The 22,583-nt window shown below is 44.4% G+C and overlaps 1 protein-coding gene across 3 annotated transcripts in view; it reads left to right on the forward strand.

Moving 5' to 3' along the window:
* LOC306773965 (sodium channel protein type 2 subunit alpha-like) overlaps positions 1 to 22,583 on the forward strand; it is a gene marked incomplete at both ends in the record, with an annotated part of 103,422 nt that overhangs the window by 60,355 nt on the left and 20,484 nt on the right. For 2 of the 3 annotated variants that reach the window (XM_079263919.1, XM_079263918.1), the window contains 7 exons: positions 8,546 to 8,681; positions 9,628 to 9,782; positions 9,956 to 10,129; positions 11,118 to 11,240; positions 14,946 to 15,221; positions 15,937 to 15,990; positions 16,066 to 16,207. In XM_079263919.1, coding sequence (XP_079120045.1) covers positions 8,546 to 8,681; positions 9,628 to 9,782; positions 9,956 to 10,129; positions 11,118 to 11,240; positions 14,946 to 15,221; positions 15,937 to 15,990; positions 16,066 to 16,207 — 1,060 coding nt within the window. The remainder of the gene's footprint in view (positions 1 to 8,545; positions 8,682 to 9,627; positions 9,783 to 9,955; positions 10,130 to 11,117; positions 11,241 to 14,945; positions 15,222 to 15,936; positions 15,991 to 16,065; positions 16,208 to 22,583) is intronic. The other variant, XM_079263917.1, reaches the window with a different exon arrangement.

Raw genomic sequence — 22,583 nt, forward strand, 5'->3', positions numbered from 1 at the left:
GACCCGTTCGGGTCCTGGTTCTGGATTAGATCCGTCCCTCCGTCGGACCCGTTCGGGTCCTGGTTCTGGATTAGATCCGTCCCTCCGTCGGACCCGTTCGGGTCCTGGTTCTGGATTAGATCCGTCCCTCCGTCGGACCCGTTCGGGTCCTGGTTTTGGGTGGATCCGTCCCTCCGTCGGACCCGTTCGGGTCCTGGTTCTGGATTAGATCCGTCCCTCCGTCGGACCCGTTCGGGTCCTGGTTCTGGATTAGATCCGTCCCTCCATCGGACCCGTTCGGGTCCTGGTTTTGGGGAGGATCCGTCCCTCCGTCGGACCCGTTCGGGTCCTGGTTCTGGATTAGATCCGTCCCTCCGTCGGACCCGTTCGGGTCCTGGTTCTGGATTAGATCCGTCCCTCCGTCGGACCCGTTCGGGTCCTGGTTTTGGGGAGGATCCGTCCCTCCGTCGGACCCGTTCGGGTCCTGGTTCTGGGGAGGATCCGTCCCTCCGTCGGACCCGTTCGGGTCCTGGTTCTGGATTAGATCCGTCCCTCCGTCGGACCCGTTCGGGTCCTGGTTTTGGGGAGGATCCGTCCCTCCATCGGACCCGTTCGGGTCCTGGTTCTGGGGAGGATCCGTCCCTCCGTCGGACCCGTTCGGGTCCTGGTTCTGGATTAGATCCGTCCCTCCCTCGGACCCGTTCGGGTCCTGGTTTTGGGGAGGATCCGTCCCTCCGTCGGACCCGTTCGGGTCCTGGTTCTGGATTAGATCCGTCCCTCCGTCGGACCCGTTCGGGTCCTGGTTCTGGATTAGATCCGTCCCTCCGTCGGACCCGTTCGGGTCCTGGTTCTGGATTAGATCCGTCCCTCCGTCGGACCCGTTCGGGTCCTGGTTCTGGATTAGATCCGTCCCTCCATCGGACCCGTTCGGGTCCTGGTTCTGGATTAGATCCGTCCCTCCGTCGGACCCGTTCGGGTCCTGGTTCTGGATTAGATCCGTCCCTCCGTCGGACCCGTTCGGGTCCTGGTTTTGGGTGGATCCGTCCCTCCGTCGGACCCGTTCGGGTCCTGGTTCTGGATTAGATCCGTCCCTCCGTCGGACCCGTTCGGGTCCTGGTTCTGGATTAGATCCGTCCCTCCGTCGGACCCGTTCGGGTCCTGGTTCTGGATTAGATCCGTCCCTCCGTCGGACCCGTTCGGGTCCTGGTTTTGGGTTGGATCCGTCCCTCCGTCGGACCCGTTCGGGTCCTGGTTCTGGATTAGATCCGTCCCTCCGTCGGACCCCTTCGGGTCCTGGTTCTGGATTAGATCCGTCCCTCCGTCGGACCCCTTCGGGTCCTGGTTCTGGATTAGATCCGTCCCTCCGTCGGACCCGTTCGGGTCCTGGTTTTGGGTTGGATCCGTCCCTCCGTCGGACCCGTTCGGGTCCTGGTTTTGGGTTGGATCCGTCCCTCCGTCGGACCCGTTCGGGTCCTGGTTCTGGATTAGATCCGTCCCTCCGTCGGACCCGTTCAGGTCCTGGTTCTGGATTAGATCCGTCCCTCCGTCGGACCCCTTCGGGTCCTGGTTCTGGATTGGATCCGTCCCTCCGTCGGACCCGTTCGGGTCCTGGTTCTGGATTAGATCCGTCCCTCCGTCGGACCCCTTCGGGTCCTGGTTCTGGATTAGATCCGTCCCTCCGTCGGACCCGTTCGGGTCCTGGTTCTGGATTAGATCCGTCCCTCCGTCGGACCCGTTCGGGTCCTGGTTCTGGATTAGATCCGTCCCTCCGTCGGACCCGTTCGGGTCCTGGTTCTGGATTAGATCCGTCCCTCCGTCGGACCCGTTCGGGTCCTGGTTCTGGATTAGATCCGTCCCTCCGTCGGACCCGTTCGGGTCCTGGTTCTGGATTAGATCCGTCCCTCCATCGGACCCGTTCGGGTCCTGGTTCTGGATTAGATCCGTCCCTCCGTCGGACCCCTTCGGGTCCTGGTTCTGGATTAGATCCGTCCCTCCGTCGGACCCGTTCGGGTCCTGGTTTTGGGTTGGATCCGTCCCTCCATCGGACCCGTTCGGGTCCTGGTTCTGGATTAGATCCGTCCCTCCGTCGGACCCGTTCGGGTCCTGGTTCTGGATTAGATCCGTCCCTCCGTCGGACCCGTTCGGGTCCTGGTTTTGGGGAGGGTCCGTCCCTCCGTCGGACCCGTTCGGGTCCTGGTTCTGGATTAGATCCGTCCCTCCATCTGACCCGTTCGGGTCCTGGTTTTGGGGAGGATCCGTCCCTCCGTCGGACCCGTTCGGGTCCTGGTTCTGGATTAGATCCGTCCCTCCGTCGGACCCGTTCGGGTCCTGGTTCTGGATTAGATCCGTCCCTCCGTCGGACCCGTTCGGGTCCTGGTTCTGGATTAGATCCGTCCCTCCGTCGGACCCGTTCGGGTCCTGGTTCTGGATTAGATCCGTCCCTCCATCTGACCCGTTCGGGTCCTGGTTTTGGGTGGATCCGTCCCTCCGTCGGACCCGTTCGGGTCCTGGTTTTGGGTGGATCCGTCCCTCCGTCGGACCCGTTCGGGTCCTGGTTCTGGATTAGATCCGTCCCTCCGTCGGACCCGTTCGGGTCCTGGTTCTGGATTAGATCCGTCCCTCCGTCGGACCCGTTCGGGTCCTGGTTCTGGATTAGATCCGTCCCTCCATCTGACCCGTTCGGGTCCTGGTTTTGGGGAGGATCCGTCCCTCCGTCGGACCCGTTCGGGTCCTGGTTCTGGATTAGATCCGTCCCTCCGTCGGACCCGTTCGGGTCCTGGTTCTGGATTAGATCCGTCCCTCCATCTGACCCGTTCGGGTCCTGGTTTTGGGGAGGATCCGTCCCTCCGTCGGACCCGTTCGGGTCCTGGTTCTGGATTAGATCCGTCCCTCCGTCGGACCCGTTCGGGTCCTGGTTCTGGATTAGATCCGTCCCTCCGTCGGACCCGTTCGGGTCCTGGTTCTGGATTAGATCCGTCCCTCCGTCGGACCCGTTCGGGTCCTGGTTCTGGATTAGATCCGTCCCTCCGTCGGACCCGTTCGGGTCCTGGTTCTGGATTAGATCCGTCCCTCCGTCGGACCCGTTCGGGTCCTGGTTTTGGGTGGATCCTACCTTCATCAAACCTGCTTCTGCTGATCTTCCGTCCAGTTCTTGGGTCAGCCATCTTGAAGCCCCGTTTCCATGGAGACAAGTTCTAAGGAGACTTCGTCGAGCAGCAGATGGACCAGTTGAAGGTCCGGATGGATCTGTTGGGTCCTGGTTCAGGACTTCAGACCCTGCAGACAGTTTTTGGTGCCGACTGTCCCTCCGTCCTCCACGTGTCCAGTTCTGCTGCGATGTGAGGAGTCTCCAGCTCGTGTTGCTGCTGAAATCCTGGAAAACCTGGAAGACCTTCGGAGAACCTGGAGACCTGTTGAGTGGGACCAGGAAGAAAGAACTGACAGGATCAACTTGCACAGTTCTGTAAGACGAAGCATTCGGCTCGTTCTGCTGGGTCTTCTGTCATGGTGGGTGTGGAGCAAATCCCCCGTCATCTATAAGTCGCCACGGTGGTCCGTCTGTCGACGCCGTCAGGGCCGGTCTCTACTTCCTGTAGCCGGGCGAAGCGAACCCTGCAGCGTCACGCCGTGCTTTCGCTGCATCTGTTTTCTCTGAGGCGAAGCGGTGCTGGAGGAGCAGATTGGAGGTGATGTTCTGGCTTCTTGGTGTGCATGACTCACTTTGTTTAACCCCCGTTTGTTATTGCAGCTGTTTCTCAGACGCTCAGGCTTTTCAGTGAGAAGAGAATTGTAAGATCACTTTATTGTACCATAGCACTAACCATGAGGACTGCCTTTGCCATCTACAGACAAACATGTTTTTTCTCATTCCTTCAATGGATTGCCCATTTTTGTTCTTTGCCTGGTCTGCCCTCCGCCCCCCCTTTGCTTTCTACCCTCCCTTTTCCCCGTACGGCAGCACCCCCCCCCCCCCCACCTCTGAACATCAGGCTGTATTGCAGTTCCAAACCATTAGGAATGAACAGCTCCACCCTGTTTTGTTTTTGACGCCATTGCTTGGTTTTGACTTGGTTTTGGGACTTGATTGGCATCTGACACGTGAGAATGAAGGAAGAGAGGAAGTGGAGGAGACTGAAGAGGGAAGGACGAATGAATTTAGGGAGAAAATTCATTTGACCCCAGCACACCAGCCTGAATGACCTGAATGAAAGAGGAATGATGAAAGAATCTTTTACATAAATATTTTCATTATTCTTCAACCAGAACAAATGATGACGATGATTTTTGCAGGGTTGCAAAAGTGATGACTCATTGTTGATTTATGCTGAATCATCTGAAACTGGTTTCTGCCAGCGGGTCTGGCTCGGGGTGGGTCGTTTCCACAGCAACCGTTCCTTCGTCTGGTAGGCGGGGCATTCGCCAGACAGCGTGTTGGCTAACAGATGGCGTGAAGTCATAACGGTGTGATGTCATAACGGTGTGATGTCATACGATGTGATGTCATAACGATGTGATGTCATAACGGTGTGATGTCATACGATGTGATGTCATAACGGCGTGATGTCATACGGTGTGATGTCATAGCGGTGTGATATCATAGCGGTGTGATGTCATAACGGTGTGATGTCATAGCGGCGTGATGTCATACGGTGTGATGTCCATACGGTGTGATGTCATAGTGGCGTGATGTCCATACGGTGTGATGTCATGCGGTGTGATGTCATGCGGTGTGATGTCATAACGGTGTGATGTCATACAGCGTGATGTCATACGGTGTGATGTCATACGGTGTGATGTCCATACGGTGTGATGTCATAACGGTGTGATGTCATAGCGGTGTGATGTCATACAGCGTGATGTCATAACGGTGTGATGTCATAACGGTGTGATGTCATACAGCGTGATGTCATAGCGGTGTGATGTCATAACGGTGTGATGTCATAGCGGCGTGATGTCATACAGCGTGATGTCATACGGTGTGATGTCATACGGTGTGATGTCCATACGGTGTGATGTCATAACGGTGTGATGTCATAGCGGTGTGATGTCATACAGCGTGATGTCATAACGGTGTGATGTCATAACGGTGTGATGTCATACAGCGTGATGTCATAGCGGTGTGATGTCATAACGGTGTGATGTCATAGCGGCGTGATGTCATACAGTGTGATGTCATAGCGGTGTGATGTCATACAGCGTGATGTCATACAGCGTGATGTCATAGTGGCGTGATGTCATAGCGGTGTGATGTCATAGCGGTGTGATGTCATACGGTGTGATGTCCATACGGTGTGATGTCATAACGGTGTGATCTCATAGCGGTGTGATGTCATAGCGGTGTGATGTCATAGCGGCGTGATGTCATACGGTGTGATGTCCATACGGTGTGATGTCATAGCGGTGTGATGTCATAGCGGTGTGATGTCCATACGGTGTGATGTCATAACGGTGTGATGTCCATACGGTGTGATGTCATAACGGTGTGATGTCCATACGGTGTGATGTCATAACGGTGTGATGTCCATACGGTGTGATGTCATAGCGGTGTGATGTCATAACGGTGTGATGTCATAGCGGTGTGATGTCCATACGGTGTGATGTCATAGCGGTGTGATGTCATAGCGGTGTGATGTCATAGCGGCGTGATGTCATACGGTGTGATGTCCATACGGTGTGATGTCATAACGGTGTGATGTCATAACGGTGTGATGTCCATACGGTGTAATGTCCATACGGTGTGATGTCATAACGGTGTGATGTCATAGCGGCGTGATGTCATGCGGTGTGATGTCATAGCGGCGTGATGTCATGCGGTGTGATGTCATAGTGGCGTGATGTCATAGCGGTGTGATGTCATAACGGTGTGATGTCATAACGGTGTGATGTCATAGCGGCGTGATGTCATAGCGACGGGATGTCATAGCGACGGGATGTCATAGCGACGGGATGTCATAGCGACGGGATGTCATAGCGACGGGATGCCTTCCGAGACACTGGAAAAAGGAGAAGAAATTACGATGAATATGATTTTTTTAAATGTTTTTATGTGTTAATATTAACTTTATATTTGATAAATATTAAATTTAATTTTCATATATTATTTTTTAAAATCAATCATTTCCTTCATCAATAAATCTTCCTTTTTCCCTCTCTTTTGTTTTTTCTGCTTCATTTGTTTTATTTGGTTTTGCTTCATTTTCCTGTTTCTGTATTTTTTCTTTTTTTATATTTTCAATTATTTCTTTATGTTTTGTCATTTATCTTTCTTTATTTTCTTATTTTATTTATTCTTTTTATTTGACTTATTTCATTTCTTTTTTTTTTCTTTTGTGATCTTTTTTTTTTGTTTTTCTTTGCCACCTGGCTATTTGGGAATTAAATATAATGTACGATGATGACCTGGTAAGAAAGCGCACATGAAACATCAGGCTCTTTCTTTTCAGCTCCACGCAACAATAAATCCATCGTCTATCTGAGCTGCATCCACACCAGTCCTTTTAATTAATGAACTGATGCAGAGTAAAGAAGCGAAAAGCAGGAAGCGGACTACAAGCAAAGGGCATTGTGGGTAAACATATCAAAAACATTGTTTTATGAACATTAGTTCTTAATACCGAATTGCACAAAAAGTGACCGTGTACTGCAGCGTGTCGAGCTCCACCCGGCAGTGTTGGATCGGTAAGATTAGAAACTGGACAGAAGGCTCCTGAAAGCATAGGGCGGGTCTGATGGGACATTGAGGCAGCCGTTCTAGCTTTAGCCTGTGGAAATGCTAAAAGAAGTTCGTTTACGCAGGAGCTGTTTGTTCTGCTTCCATACATCGTGCAGTTTGTTCAGAAATCTTTAGCGCCACGGTGAAGTTTTGCTCGCAGCGTCATAGCAGCCGGACCGACATGCTGGATATCTACCAGCTTCTCTCGCAGCTCATGCTGGACAGAGTCTGATGAAACCCCAGTGGGTTTGACCACAAAAACCAGCGAAACAACAGAAATTCATTCTTGCTCCATGGTTTACTTGCGGCAAACAAGCTGTTGATCAGTCAGTATGGCAGATTTTCTTCTTCTTTCTTCTTAGACGGCAGTCGTTTCGGTAAAATATTGCCCTCTAGCAAGCAGTTGTTGTAAATATGTGTTTTCTAAATACAGCCTCTTTCAATATTCTGCTCCTACAAGCTTTAAGCTTCAAAATGGCAAAAAAATCATTTTAAACCTGCTGTAAATGCACCAAATTATTATGAATAAGCTATCTGTTACTCCCTTTTGTATCACTGCAACTATCTGACATTTTTATAGAAAGGTCAAACTTGCAACAAAATCCACAAGATAAGTTATAAATCTTCTTAAAAGCCTCTTATATTCCACTCCCAGGTGAGGTAAAATGGGGTTGTCTCTGCTAAAGAAGAGCAAGAAAGTGGGAGGAAAAAGCACCCTTCCAGTAAAGGATGCACTTGCGAGCAGCATGCTTCCATCATTCCCATGCCGTATTAGCTGGGTCCCACGGCAATCAGGGCTGCTGCACTGTCTAGGATGACATGTTCCAAGACTTCCCGCACCGGACCGATGAAACATGAGGCCAACAAAAACATGTTTTCCTGAAGAAAAACAGACAGGAGGCCTCATGTTGGCAAAAAGTCTCAGTCTATGCAGATGATGCTTTAGTATTAATTACAAAAATTAAACCTTCTGCAGTTTCAGAGAAGTTTTGGCAGGGTTCAAAATTCAACAATACAACATTAACATCAGGAACACTTGTCTTTTCATGTCCTTTTACATGTCACTGAGAAGAAGGACAAAACCCATTCAGACCTTTATTCAGTCCTGAATGTTTTCTGGGTATTCCCGGGTGCCATTTAGTGCTCTTCCAATGAGATTATAAAAACAAGACCACATGCTGTCTTATAAACAGTGCACAGTACTGGTTTTTGCTGGTAAGCTAATGTGGTTATCCGTCTACTCCAACACAAACAGAAGAAGCTTGTACACCGCTTTCAAGGAATGGAAATGTGTTTTCATGTCCCTGAGGAAAATGTTTCTGCAGCTGGATTTGGGTCGGTTGTATGTTTGAGGGTGGGAAAAGAACTAGCTTTTGGGAAATGTTAGAGATAACATAGAAACTGATCTGGGGTCATTTTTTCAGTGGACATGAAAATACCAAAGCACATGTTCTGCTTGGTACAATTTCAGGCTTGGATTGATAATGCACTGGAATATTGCATGCACTCTTCCTCGAACTGAGGCCACATCAAACGTACCCACAGTGCATCTCTGTAACACCAACATCCTTCTGCTACATAATCTGATTTGAACCATCAGATAAAACTAAAACCAAAGCCTGTAGGTACATTTGATCGATGCTGCATGCCATGATGATACAATCATGATGACTTTAGAGCCCAACCCTGAGCTATTTCAGTGCCAACTCTCCTCATAAAGGTATACAATTGTGGCACTGGAGTACATGTGAATGGAGAACGAGCTCAGACGGTTGGCTTCTACAACCACTGAACTGAACCACTGTTTTTCTTTGCACTGTGCTGTAAATGCCCCATCTTATTTTCCCCGTGCAGAAGCTTGACGTAGAACCCCAGCCTCTGAGCTCATCGGAGGGGAGCACAGTTGATATTCAACCCCCAGGAGATGGGGTTGATTCAGTGGAGCTAGAACCAGAGGAGTCGCTGGACCCAGAGGCCTGCTTCACAGAGGGTGAGAAAGGGGGAGGCCTAAAGTCAAACGAACACCAAGATGGGAAGAAAATAATTAGCTATGTTACAAAACTGAAGAAAAAAGGGTCCACCTTACTATTACCAGGTTAGACCTCCTTTTTCCTTAAAACTACCGTAACTCTTAAAACTGCAAGAGGAACGGTAGTGGTTAACTGTGATGGTCATGTGACCCTCCAGCTGGTTCATGGAGGTTTTCCAGCGTTTCTATCCATCCAGGAGGTTTACAATCCAGACAGAAAGCTTAGTGTTTATTCAAAGACTACATCGGGGATTATCTAGACCTCTTGGGCCAGGTTTTCAGTATGTTGCTGCTCTAACACACCTGACTTAAATTAAATGGATCCAACAGCCTGTAAAATTCTTTCCAATGACTAATTAATTCAAGTTGGCATCTTTGAACAGGGACACAGTAAAAACCTGCAGGAAACTTGCCCGAGGTTTGGGTTTGGTGATACCTGCTCTATGTGGTAACTCCACAGTATTCAATGGTGACACCATTACTGATCACATTTTCATTCTGAAAAAGTCACCATCACTACCATGTTGCTAAGAGACCTCTATTTCCACCTGGACATGATGATGAAGACACTTCCTGTCAGACTTTCCACCAATCAGAGAGCTTAAACTGACGGTAACGTCCAATCAGGAGCAGCCAAAGATCAACAAGTGATGAGAAAAGCAGGAAAATAATGATCCTCTATGGCTGGAATAAAGCCAGGAAGACGTTTGGGATGCAGCTGAGGTGGAGGTGCTGCAGTGAGGATAGCAGGTAGATAGTAGCAGGAAGACGTGTGGAAACATGGAGACAGTTTCTGTTGTTTGTTTCAATTTCAATATTTTTCACCTGAAAGCCAAGACCCTCGACATGCAGCTCTTTTCACCAGATGTATTTCCTTTTTCTTCCATCTCTAACCCCACGTCTGCAGGCTGTGTAAGCAGGTTCCAGTGCTGTCAGATCAGCGAAGAGGGAGGAAAGTATAAAAGCTGGTGGACACTCAGGAAAACCTGCTTCATCATCGTGGAGCACAACTGGTTTGAATCCTTTATCATCTTCATGATTCTGCTCAGCAGTGGAGCTCTGGCAAGTGGCTTCTCTTAAAGTCTGCAAAGCAATTTTCTGTTGAAAGATGTCCAAAATGTTCACCTTTTAGTAGTAGTCCTTTTTTGATCCTCCATAAATGACGTAAATATTAATTTGTGATTTATTTAAGGCCTATCTGACAGTTTTCACTAATTGAATGTATTATTTCTCAGGCGTTTGAGGATATTTACATCGAACAGCGGCGGACGATCAAAACAGTGTTGGAGTATGCAGACAAGGTCTTCACCTATGTCTTCATCCTGGAAATGCTGTTGAAATGGGTGGCTTATGGCTTTGTCAAGTACTTCACCAATGCTTGGTGCTGGCTTGACTTCCTCATCGTAGATGTACGTATATTATGTATTTATAATTGGCTTGAGAAGATCAGACAGAAACTAAGTTTTAGTAAGTTTAGTATAAAAATGACATTTTCCAATGTAATCTTTCCTTTCTGAGCAACATGCTGGCCCTGGACCTTGCCCTGATCATAAGTCTTTACAGACTTGGATATAATAAAACTTCCTCACCCGACCATCTTCCCCCACATACATCTACCATTTTCAAAAAACATCAGAGACTTTGACTTCAGAAGTCAGAAATGGTCTTTATTAGTCTTAACTTTTACTAACAACCGCCCAAGCATTTTAATGGAACACAGTAACATGCTAACTTAGACACGTTAGACATGGTTACCTAGAGAACTGTTAGACAGCGCTAACATAAACAAGCTGACTTAAAAATGCTAATGTAGACAGCACATTAACTGAAACAAACTAGCTTGGAAATGCTAACTCTCAAGTCTAGATTAGACACACTAATTTAGACATGCTAACTTAGAGAGCGTACTAACTTGGAAGCCACTAACTTGGACAAGGTAGCTTAGATACGCTGTTAGACATGCTAACTTATAGAGCGTACTAACTTGGAAGCCGCTAACTTGGACAAGGTAGCTTAGATACGCTGTTAGACATGCTAACTTAGATGTACTAACTTCAAGGTCAGTCCAACATTTTATCTTAACCATGCTTCATCTGCTGATTTTCCCTCCAACCAAATGCATACAAGGGTGATTTAAAAGGGAGAAATAATCCACCAAACACATATTTCCCCATGTGACAGTGAAGTTAATTTGACTGCAAGTTATTTTCATATTTATTTTCACAAATTTCAAACTACTCCTTTACAAGTGAAAAATGTTTTGTTTTATTCTTTAGTTCATTATTAAATGGCTACAAACTTTTGAATTTTTTTCTCCCAACTCATCACTAGTACATGATTAACCTCCTTTCTTTTCTCATCTTCCCCCTGTATTTGTCTGATATTTTCTTCTCTCAGGTGTCCTTGGTCAGCCTCATAGCAAACGCACTGGGTTACTCTGAGCTCAGCGCCATCAAATCACTGAGGACCTTGCGAGCCCTCCGGCCCCTTAGGGCTCTCTCTCGGTTTGAAGGCATGAGGGTAAGAACATGAAGAGAAACATCGACAGATTTAGTAAAACAAAAAGTTTATGGGCGAGCTAAAAACTTTCCTTTATCTTAATTTAAACCACCAGATGCTTCCACAAGCTTAAACATCCCAGATGGTTCTTGGTCTTTAGGCTAGTGTTGGCTTCATGTTTACACATGTGCTGTAGAATACCATCAATATTGATCAATAGACTCCTATATGCTTCTTTTCTGTACGTAAATAGGTATCTCTGTATCCAATATTGTTAAACGTTGCTGCGTAATATAATAAATAAGTTTTGTTGGTGTAGATGTTCAGGATATTACATCCCCTAAAGGGGAATACAGAGTTCATAGCTCAGTTCTGAGATTAACTCAGACAATAGCAATCGTTAACTGTGGATGCTAGCAGCATGGTTATAAAACTGTAACTATAAATGCTAGCAGCATGACAATATCGCAATGAATGCTAGCAGCATGACAACATCACTAACTACGAATGCTAGGAACGTGGCTATATCATTAACAATGATTGATAGCAGCATGACAATGTCACTAACTATAAATACTAGCACCAAGGCTATATCACTAACTATGAATGCTAGCAGCACGGTTATAAAACTGTAACTATGAACGCTAGCAGCATGACAATATCACTAACTATGAATGATAGCAGCATGACAATATTACTAACTATGAATTCTAGCAGCATGACAATATTACTAACTATGAATGATAGCAGCATGACAATATTACTAACTATGAATTCTAGCAGCATGACAATATCACTAACTATGAATGATAGCAGCATGACAATATTACTGACTATAAGTGCTAGCACCATGGCTATATCATTAACTATGAATGCTAGCAGCATGGTTATAAAACTGTCACTATGAACGCTAGCAGCATGACAATATCACTAACTATGAACGCTAGCAGCATGACAATATCACTAACTATGAATGCTAGCAGCATTACAATATAATTAGCTATGAATGCTAGCAGCATGACAATATCACCAACTATAAATGCAAGCAGCAAGACGATATCACTAACTATGAATGCTAGCAGCAAGACAATATCATTAACTATGAATGTTAGGAGCATGACAATATCACTAACTATGAATGCTAGCAGCATGACAAGATCAATAACTATGAATGCTAACAGCATGACAATATCATTAGCTATGAATGCTAGCAGCATGACAATATTATTAGTTATGAATGCTAGCAGCATGACAATATCACTAACTATGAATGCTAGCAGCATGACAATATCACTAACTATAAATGCTAGCAGCAAGACGATATCAGTAACTATAAATGCTAGCACCATAGCTATATCATTAACTAAGAATGCTAGCAGCATGGTTATAAAACTGTCACTATGAACGCTAGCAGCATGACAATATCACTAACTATGAATGATAGCAGCATGATAATATCACTAACTATGACTGCTAGCAGCATGACAATATCACTAACTATGAATGCTAGCACCATGGCTCTATCAATAGCTATGAATGCTAGCAGCAAGGTTATAAAACTGTCACTATGAACGCTAGCAGCAGGACAATATCACTAACTATGAATGATAGCAGCATGATAATATCACTAACTATGACTGCTAGCAGCATGACAATATCACTAACTATGAATGCTAGCAGCATGACAATATCACAAACTATAAATGCTAGCAGCAAGACGATATCACTAATTATGCATGCTAGCAGCATGACAATATCACTAACTATGAATGCTAGCAGCATGACAATATCACTAACTATAAGTGCTAGCACCATGGCTATATCATTAACTATGAATGCTAGCAGCATGGTTATAAAACTGTCACTATGAACGCTAGCAGCATGACAATATCACTAACTATGAATGCTAGCAGCATGACAATATCACTAACTATAAATGCTAGCAGCATGACAATATCACTAACTATGAATGCTAGCAGCAAGACGATATCACTAACTATTAATGCTAGCAGCATAACAATATAATTAGCTATGAATGCTAGCAGCATGACAATATCACCAACTATAAATGCTAGCAGCATGACAAAATCACTAACTATGAATGCTAGCAGCATGACAATATAACTAACTATGAATGCTAGCAGCATGACAATATCATTAGGTATGAATGCTAACAGCATGACAATATCACTAACCATGAATGCTAGCAGCATGACAATATCATTAGGTATGAATGCTAACAGCATGATAAGATCACTAACTATGAATGCTAGCAGCATGACAATATCACTAACTATAAATGCTAGCAGCAAGACGATATCACTAACTATGAATGCTAGCAGCATAACAATATAATTAGCTATGAATGCTAGCAGCATGACAATATCACCAACTATAAATGCTAGCAGCCTGACAATATCACTAACTATGAATGCTAGCAGCATGACAATATAACTAACTATGAATGCTAGCAGCATGACAATATCATTAGGTATGAATGCTAACAGCATGACAATATCACTAACCATGAATGCTAGCAGCATAACAATATCATTAGCTATAAATGCTAGCAGCATTGGGATATCACTAGCTATGAATGCTAGGAACATGGCTATATCATTAACAATGATTGCTGGCAGCATGACAATATCACTAACAATAAATGCTAACACCATGGCAATATCATTAACTATTAATGATAGCACCATGGCTATATAACTGTAACTGAATGATAGCAGCATGACTGTATTGATGTAACTGTAACTATGCTGCCAACATGGCTATATTACTGACTATATTTACTAGCCAAATTAAAGGACAAATGAGACCTTGACAGTGATGTTTGACAACCATAAGACTGCATATTTTTATTTACGTACACAAAGGAGCATCACACTGATTATTATTGAATTTAATTGTTAAAAATGTTTAAAAAAAAATTGAAGACATAAAATATTTTGTCCTGCAGAAACAAACCTGCTGACTGCTAGCTTGTGATATAGCTAATGAAATGTTCACTTTATAATGTCATTTTTACATATAAAGCCACTACTCCATGCTAACTGGTGCTCTGCTGGGGAAATATTACAGTATTTTTAGTTTTTCTGATTTATCAGATTTAATGGTTGTGGCAGAAAATCTAGCTTGCTTTAGATTCTGCATGTATCAACTTATGTGAAAATATCTTTCCTTGCAATTCAACATTGTTCTTCTATCTGCATGACTTTCTTCATATTGTGTCAATGGATTACTGTATATAGCTGTTCTCAGGCTTTGCTTTCTCTGATATTGCTTGTGTGGTGCCTTTGATCTGTAATTTTTTTCTTTGTTGTGTGTCTTTTTTTCATTTACAGTCAAACAAAATGTTGTGACTTCATCCCGCCTCTCTCAGGTTTTTTTCTGTTTTGCTTTTTTATCTATCAAATGTTAACTTTTTCACCTTTTCACCTTCTTCCTTTCAACTGTCATGTTGTTAAATTCTCATTGGGGGTTAAGTTTGCATAGAAAAAGTTTTAAATACAGCCCTAAATAATAGATTTTAAGAAATGATCATATGAATAAATAATAGTAGATCACAGTTCAAACCTAATTTAGCTTAAGGTTTTGTCCTGAAAGCATTCATTTTTATGCCTCAAATGCCCTGTTTAAGAACAGCTAAGTGACTGTAATAAATGTAATTTAATGAGCACCGAGCCTGAGTTTAAATGTGCGCTCTGACCTCTTCAGGTTGTGGTGAACGCCCTGCTGGGTGCCATCCCCTCCATCATGAACGTTCTCCTGGTCTGCCTCATCTTCTGGCTGATCTTCAGTATCATGGGCGTCAACCTGTTTGCAGGGAAGTACTACTACTGTGTCAACACCACCACAGACGAGGTCTTTCCCATCAGTGTTGTCAACAACAAGACCGAATGCATGAATCTGGCCAACGAAAGCGGTCGCTGGAAGAATGTCAAGATCAACTTTGACAATGTTGGGGCCGGTTATCTGGCTCTGCTACAAGTGGTGAGTTACTGGCAACACATTACATGTCACATTAACAAACAAAAACAGTTAACACACATTCTGGAAAGACATGAGGTATATTATAAGCCAAACCTTGTTGAATAATTATTCATTTAATCAAATAAATCCATTAAACTCACAAGTAGATTTCAGTGATCCCATGCTAGTGAGACTTACTGATGCTTAGTGAGATGTAAACATTGATAAAAATGAAAGGTTTTCTGTGTCACTTCCATCCAAAGTGACCTTGTCTCTCAGAGATAATGCCAAATTCCCATGTTTATATTTATAATTGGATTAAATTCCACTGTAAACATTTTAGCTTATTACCTCTCACATTAGCAGCTAACACTGAGACAGTGGGCTCTCGCATAAGTCGGTACTGCCAGAACCGTTCGTTAGCTCTCACATTAGCAGCTAACTCTAACACCGTCTGTACTCGGCAATAAATCACATTTCACAATGGTAAATTTAGACAACGATGCATGTGTTAGATCAGATTTTTATTGTAAACTGATTACTATGAGATGTCAGATTTTAATGACATCTCATATATATTTGATGTATTTCAATGTTTAATGTTTTATAAAATAATTGTGATATTTACACAACACCAAAGTTTCTTGAATATTATTTAATGAATTCCTTTTATATGCTTTATTTGGCAGAGGAGATGGATGTTTCATGAAAACATGTCTTTATTTTCTTTTCTTAGGCTACATTTAAGGGTTGGATGGACATCATGTACGCAGCTGTGGACTCTCGAGATGTACGTTTTTTTTTTTATTAATAGACAACATAGTGAAATGATCTGTGTGCTGAAATGTGTGCTGTGTGCTTCCAGGTGGAAGAGCAGCCTGAGTACGAGGTTAACCTGTACATGTACCTCTACTTCGTCATCTTCATCATCTTTGGCTCCTTCTTCACGCTCAACCTCTTTATTGGTGTCATCATAGACAACTTCAACCAGCAGAAGAAAAAGATAAGTTGCATTTCCTGACTGTATTTATGACATGTTCGGTCCCATCAAGGTCCAAGCCTTTACATAAAGGTCTGCAAACATCCGTTAAGGTCTGTAATAGTCCATAAACTTCCAATCCTTTACGTAAAGGTCCAAATCTTTACATAATTGTCTGTAAACGTCTGAAAAGGTCTGTAATGGTCTGTAAAGGTCCGAGCCTCTACGTAAAGGTCTGTAAAGGTCCGAGCCTCTACGTAAAGGTCTGTAAAGGTCCGAGCCTCTACGTAATGGTCTGTAAAGGTCCGAGCCTCTACGTAATGGTCTGTAAAGGTCCGAGCCTCTACGTAAAGGTCTGTAAAGGTCCGAGCCTCTACGTAAAGGTCTGTAAAGGTCCGAGCCTCTACGTAAAGGTCTGTAAAGGTCCGAGCCTCTACGTAAAGGTCTGTAAAGGTCCGAGCCTCTACGTAAAGGTCTGTAAAGGTCCGAGCCTCTACGTAAAGGTCTGTAAAGGTCCGAGCCTCTACGTAAAGGTCTGTAAAGGTCCGAGCCTCTACGTAATGGTCTGTAAAGGTCCGAGCCTCTACGTAAAGGTCTGTAAAGGTCCGAGCCTCTACGTAAAGGTCTGTAAAGGTCCGAGCCTCTACGTAATGGTCTGTAAAGGTCCGAGCCTCTACGTAATGGTCTGTAAAGGTCCGAGCCTCTACGTAAAGGTCTGTAAAGGTCCGAGCCTCTACGTAATGGTCTGTAAAGGTCCGAGCCTCTACGTAAAGGTCTGTAAAGGTCCGAGCCTCTACGTAAAGGTCTGTAAAGGTCCGAGCCTCTACGTAATGGTCTGTAAAGGTCCGAGCCTCTACGTAAAGGTCTGTAAAGGTCCGAGCCTCTACGTAAAGGTCTGTAAAGGTCCGAGCCTCTACGTAAAGGTCTGTAAAGGTCCGAGCCTCTACGTAAAGGTCTGTAAAGGTCCGAGCCTCTACGTAAAGGTCTGTAAAGGTCCGAGCCTCTACGTAAAGGTCTGTAAAGGTCCGAGCCTCTACGTAATGGTCTGTAAAGGTCCGAGCCTCTACGTAAAGGTCTGTAAAGGTCCGAGCCTCTATGTAAAGGTCTGTAAAGGTCCGAGCCTCTACGTAAAGGTCTGTAAAGGTCCGAGCCTCTACGTAAAGGTCTGTAAAGGTCCGAGCCTCTACGTAAAGGTCTGTAAAGGTCCGAGCCTCTACGTAAAGGTCTGTAAAGGTCCGAGCCTCTACGTAAAGGTCTGTAAAGGTCCGAGCCTCTACGTAATGGTCTGTAAAGGTCCGAGCCTCTACGTAATGGTCTGTAAAGGTCCGAGCCTCTACGTAATGGTCTGTAAAGGTCCGAGCCTCTACGTAAAGGTCTGTAAAGGTCCGAGCCTCTACGTAAAGGTCTGTAAAGGTCCGAGCCTCTACGTAAAGGTCTGTAAAGGTCCGAGCCTCTACGTAAAGGTCTGTAAAGGTCCGAGCCTCTACGTAAAGGTCTGTAAAGGTCCGAGCCTCTACGTAAAGGTCTGTAAAGGTCCGAGCCTCTATGTAAAGGTCTGTAAAGGTCCGAGCCTCTACGTAAAGGTCTGTAAAGGTCCGAGCCTCTACGTAAAGGTCTGTAAAGGTCCGAGCCTCTACGTAAAGGTCTGTAAAGGTCCGAGCCTCTACGTAAAGGTCTGTAAAGGTCCGAGCCTCTACGTAATGGTCTGTAAAGGTCCGAGCCTCTACGTAATGGTCTGTAAAGGTCCGAGCCTCTACGTAAAGGTCTGTAAAGGTCCGAGCCTCTACGTAAAGGTCTGTAAAGGTCCGAGCCTCTACGTAAAGGTCTGTAAAGGTCCGAGCCTCTACGTAAAGGTCTGTAAAGGTCCGAGCCTCTACGTAATGGTCTGTAAAGGTCCGAGCCTCTACGTAAAGGTCTGTAAAGGTCCGAGCCTCTACGTAAAGGTCTGTAAAGGTCCGAGCCTCTACGTAAAGGTCTGTAAAGGTCCGAGCCTCTACGTAAAGGTCTGTAAAGGTCCGAGCCTCTACGTAAAGGTCTGTAAAGGTCCGAGCCTCTACGTAAAGGTCTGTAAAGGTCCGAGCCTCTACGTAAAGGTCTGTAAAGGTCCGAGCCTCTACGTAAAGGTCTGTAAAGGTCCGAGCCTCTACGTAAAGGTCTGTAAAGGTCCGAGCCTCTACGTAAAGGTCTGTAAAGGTCCGAGCCTCTACGTAAAGGTCTGTAAAGGTCCGAGCCTCTACGTAAAGGTCTGTAAAGGTCCGAGCCTCTACGTAAAGGTCTGTAAAGGTCCGAGCCTCTACGTAATGGTCTGTAAAGGTCCGAGCCTCTACGTAAAGGTCTGTAAAGGTCCGAGCCTCTACGTAATGGTCTGTAAAGGTCCGAGCCTCTACGTAATGGTCTGTAAAGGTCCGAGCCTCTACGTAATGGTCTGTAAAGGTCCGAGCCTCTACGTAAAGGTCTGTAAAGGTCCGAGCCTCTACGTAAAGGTCTGTAAAGGTCCGAGCCTCTACGTAAAGGTCTGTAAAGGTCAAATCCTTTATATAGAGGGCTGTAAAGATCCATCCTGTATGTAAATGTCTGTAAACTTCCAAACCTTTATGTAGAGGTCTGTATAATCCAAGCCTTTATGTAAAGGGCTGTAAAGGTCCAACCTTTCCATCAAGGTCTGTAAAGCTCAAAGCCTTTTCGTAAAGGCATGGAAAGGTCCACTCCTTTAAATAGAGGTTTGTAACGAACTAAGCCTGTATGTCTTTACATAATGGTCCATAAACTGAGGACATACATTAGATTTAATTATTAGTTATGGCTTGTCAGTTAGTGTGTCCTCTATCGTGGATTTAGCCATATCAGACCACTACTGTGTGTTTTTTAACGTCACCAGTTTTAACCAGCAGGGGGCCCCAGTGAGAACCGTTAGGAAACGATGTATTACTTCTGAAGTGGCTGAGAATTTTATTGAAATTTTATACCAAACACCTTCTGAGATCTTACCTGCTTCCTGCGATTCAGTTGTTAATCAGTTTAATAATAGATTAAAATCAGCAATTGATACAGCAGCTCCACTTGTATTAAAAACCGTAAAAACCAAACTGAAGCCACCGTGGAGAACTGAAGAAACAAAAGAGCTGAAACAAAACTGCAGGAGAGCAGAAAGACGATGGAGAAAAACTAAACTTGTAGTGCACTATGAAATCCTGCGTGATCACCTAAGAATATATAGTAACACAATAAAACAGGCAAGAACTGATCACTTCTCAAAACTCATAACTGTCAATAAAAGTAATCCAAAGTTCCTTTTTAAAACCATTGATATTTTAATAAACACTGGTTTTAATAAGTCCTCCATGCAACCATCACAAACAGCATGTGAGGACTTTGCAGACCACTTCAGAAGTAAGATCAATGCTATCAGATCCGGTCTTTTATCTAAATGCAGTGTTGATTTTAACAGATCTGAAGCATTGTTTTTACCCGAGGAGAAGCTGGAGAGTTTTGTCCTGGTTGATACAAAGATGCTTGGTCGAGTTTTCTCCCAGCTGAACCCAACAACCTGCCTTTTAGACCCCATTCCCACATCACTGTTCAAGACATTTTATGGCTTCTTTGAGTCTGAGTTTTTACTTATAATAAATTACTCTCTTCAGACGGGTGTCTTCCCCACCGCCTTTAAAACAGCGGTGCTGAAGCCCCTTCTGAAGAACAGTAATCTGGATCCCAACATTCTTGATAACTACAGACCTGTATCCAACTTGCCCTTTCTTAGTAAAAGTTGCTTTTATTCAGCTAAATGAGTTTTTAAACAGGAATAATATCTTAGAAAAATGTCAGTCTGGTTTTAGGACAAACCACAGTACTGAGACGGCCCTTTTAAAGATTGTGAATGATCTAAGAGGCAATCTGGATGCACACAAACTTTCTGTCCTGGTGCTGCTGGATCTCAGTGCCGCTTTCGATACAGTAGACCACCAGATTTTATTAAACAGACTCAGATGTCTGGTGGGCCTCTCAGGTACTGTTTTAAAATGGTTTTACTCCTATCTCACAGATCGACAGTTTTTTATAAGTATGGAGACATGCTCCTCAAAGACCCATAAAATAAAATGTGGGGTTCCCCAAGGATCAATTTTAGGCCCATTACTTTTTAACCTGTATATGTTGCCACTTGGAGACGTCATCAGGAGACACGGCATTGATTTTCATAGCTATGCTGATGATACACAGCTTTACATCGCCGTGTCTCCTGATGACCTGGAGCCAGTTAACACCCTTTTAAACTGTATTTTAGATATAAAGTCATGGATGGCAGAGAACTTCTTCCAGCTCAACCAGGACAAGACTGAAGTTTTAATCATCGGTCCTGAAGAGATGAGAGAGATAATTTCATGCAAACTGCAGAGTTTTAAATCCTCCCAGTGTGTACGAAATCTGGGTGTTATTTTTGAATCATGAGCTGAATTTTGTTCAACATATCAGAAATGTTACAAAGACAGGATTTTATCATCTTAAAAACATCGCCAGAGTCCGCCCATTTCTCTCTCTTGCCAGCATGGAGGTACTAATGCATACTTTTATTTCTAGTAGACTAGACGACTGTAATGCCCTGCTCTCTGGTCTTCCCAAAAAGAGTATTTCTAGTTTACAACGACTGCAGAACTCGGCGGCACGAGTTCTGACAAGGACCAGGGGGCGGGAACACATTACACCAGTTTTAAAGTCGCTGCATTGGCTCCCCGTGCAATTCAGGATTGATTTTAAGGTTCTTTTAGTGGTTTATAAATGTCTTAATGGTCTTGGTCCTTCTTATTTATCTGATCTGTTTTTAAGGTATGAACCCTCGCGGACCCTGAGGTCCTCAGGTACCGGCCTTTTAGTTCTTCCTAAAGTTCGTACCGAAACATATGGCGAGGCCACATCTCAGTATTACGGGCCTCGCCTATGGAACAGCCTGCCTGAGGGCCTCAGGGCTGCAGAACCTGTTGATGTTTTTAAAAAAACGCTGAAGACCTTTTTAGTTTAGCTTTTAACTAAGTTTTAACATTCTTATATTAACCCATATTTATTCTTCTTTTGAGTTAGTTTTATTTACTTATATATTTTATATATTGATTTACATCTTTTTAGTTAATTTGATTTATTTATATATTTATTTACATATAAGTATAGATTTTATTATTTTATTATTTTTCAATGGATTTTACTTTTGTTTAGTTATCAGTCCAGCTCTCTCCTCATTGGGGTCCTCTTCACCAGGGGCTGCCCCTGCTGACTGCATGGGTGTTGCAGTGGGGGCTGTCCCTGTCTGGTGGGTTGGGATCCAGCGCTGCAGCCTTACGGTTGTAGCGTGGGTCCTGTCTGCCCGGACCCAGGTGGCCCCCATGGTGATGGCCTGGGTGGTCTTGGTTGGGGGTAGCCCTTTGTGTAGAGGCTCCCTGAGAATATCGTTTCCTTATCTGGTGCACATCTGGTGCAAATGCACCTGGCCATTCATCTTCTTTTAACTGTTACAGGGCTGATAGGGCATGGGTGAGGGTGGTTGTGGGTGGGTGAAAGGGGATGGTTATGTGTGTTAGTGTTTTATCTATTTTTATCTATTTTGATGTAAATTGTTTTATAATGTAAAGCACTTTGTATTGTTTTTAAGCACGAAAAGTGCTATATAAATAAAGTTTGATTTGATTTGATAAAGGCCTGTAATGGTCTGCAAAGGTCCAGTCCTTTATATTGAGGTCTGTAACAATCCAAGCCTGTATGTAAAGGTCTGTAAGAGTCCAAACCTTTATATAGAGGTCTGTATAAATCCAATCCTTTTACATAAAGGTTTGTAAAGGACCAAGATTTTACTTAGAGGTCTGCAAAGGTCCAAGCCTTTATGTGAAGATCTGTACATGTCTGATTTTTTTGTAGGGGTCTGTATAGGTCCAATCCTGTACATAGATGTCTGTAAAGATCCAAGCCTTTATGTAGTTGTCTATAAAGGTCCAAGGCTTTATGTAAAGGTCTGTTAAAGTCCAACCCTTAGCTTATAAGTCTGTAAAGATACAAGCCTTTACATACAGGTCTGTTTAAATCCAAGCTTTCTTGTAGAGGTCTGCAAAGGTCCAAGCTTTGACATCAAGGTTTTTAAAAGTCAAAGCGTTTATGTAAAGGTCTGTAAGCCTTTGCATAAAGGGTCGTAAAGTTCCAAGTCTTTACGAAAAGGTCCGTAAAGGTCCATGCTGTTCTGGGACCTGAGGTCGATGGATGTGTTCTGATTTAAGATGATGTTTAAGAAGATGCAGCCACATATTCTCTGTCCGGACTATAGGCCAGTAAGACTACAGTGATGATCAAATGTGAAGCGAGGTTTTATGTGTTAGTTGTGTGACGTTTAGTTTTGGATAAAACTGGAAAAATGTAAGATTTCAACA

This window comes from Telmatherina bonti (genome assembly GCF_933228915.1).
Source record: "Telmatherina bonti genome assembly, chromosome: 24".
Taxonomy (NCBI): Eukaryota; Metazoa; Chordata; class Actinopteri; order Atheriniformes; family Telmatherinidae; genus Telmatherina; species Telmatherina bonti.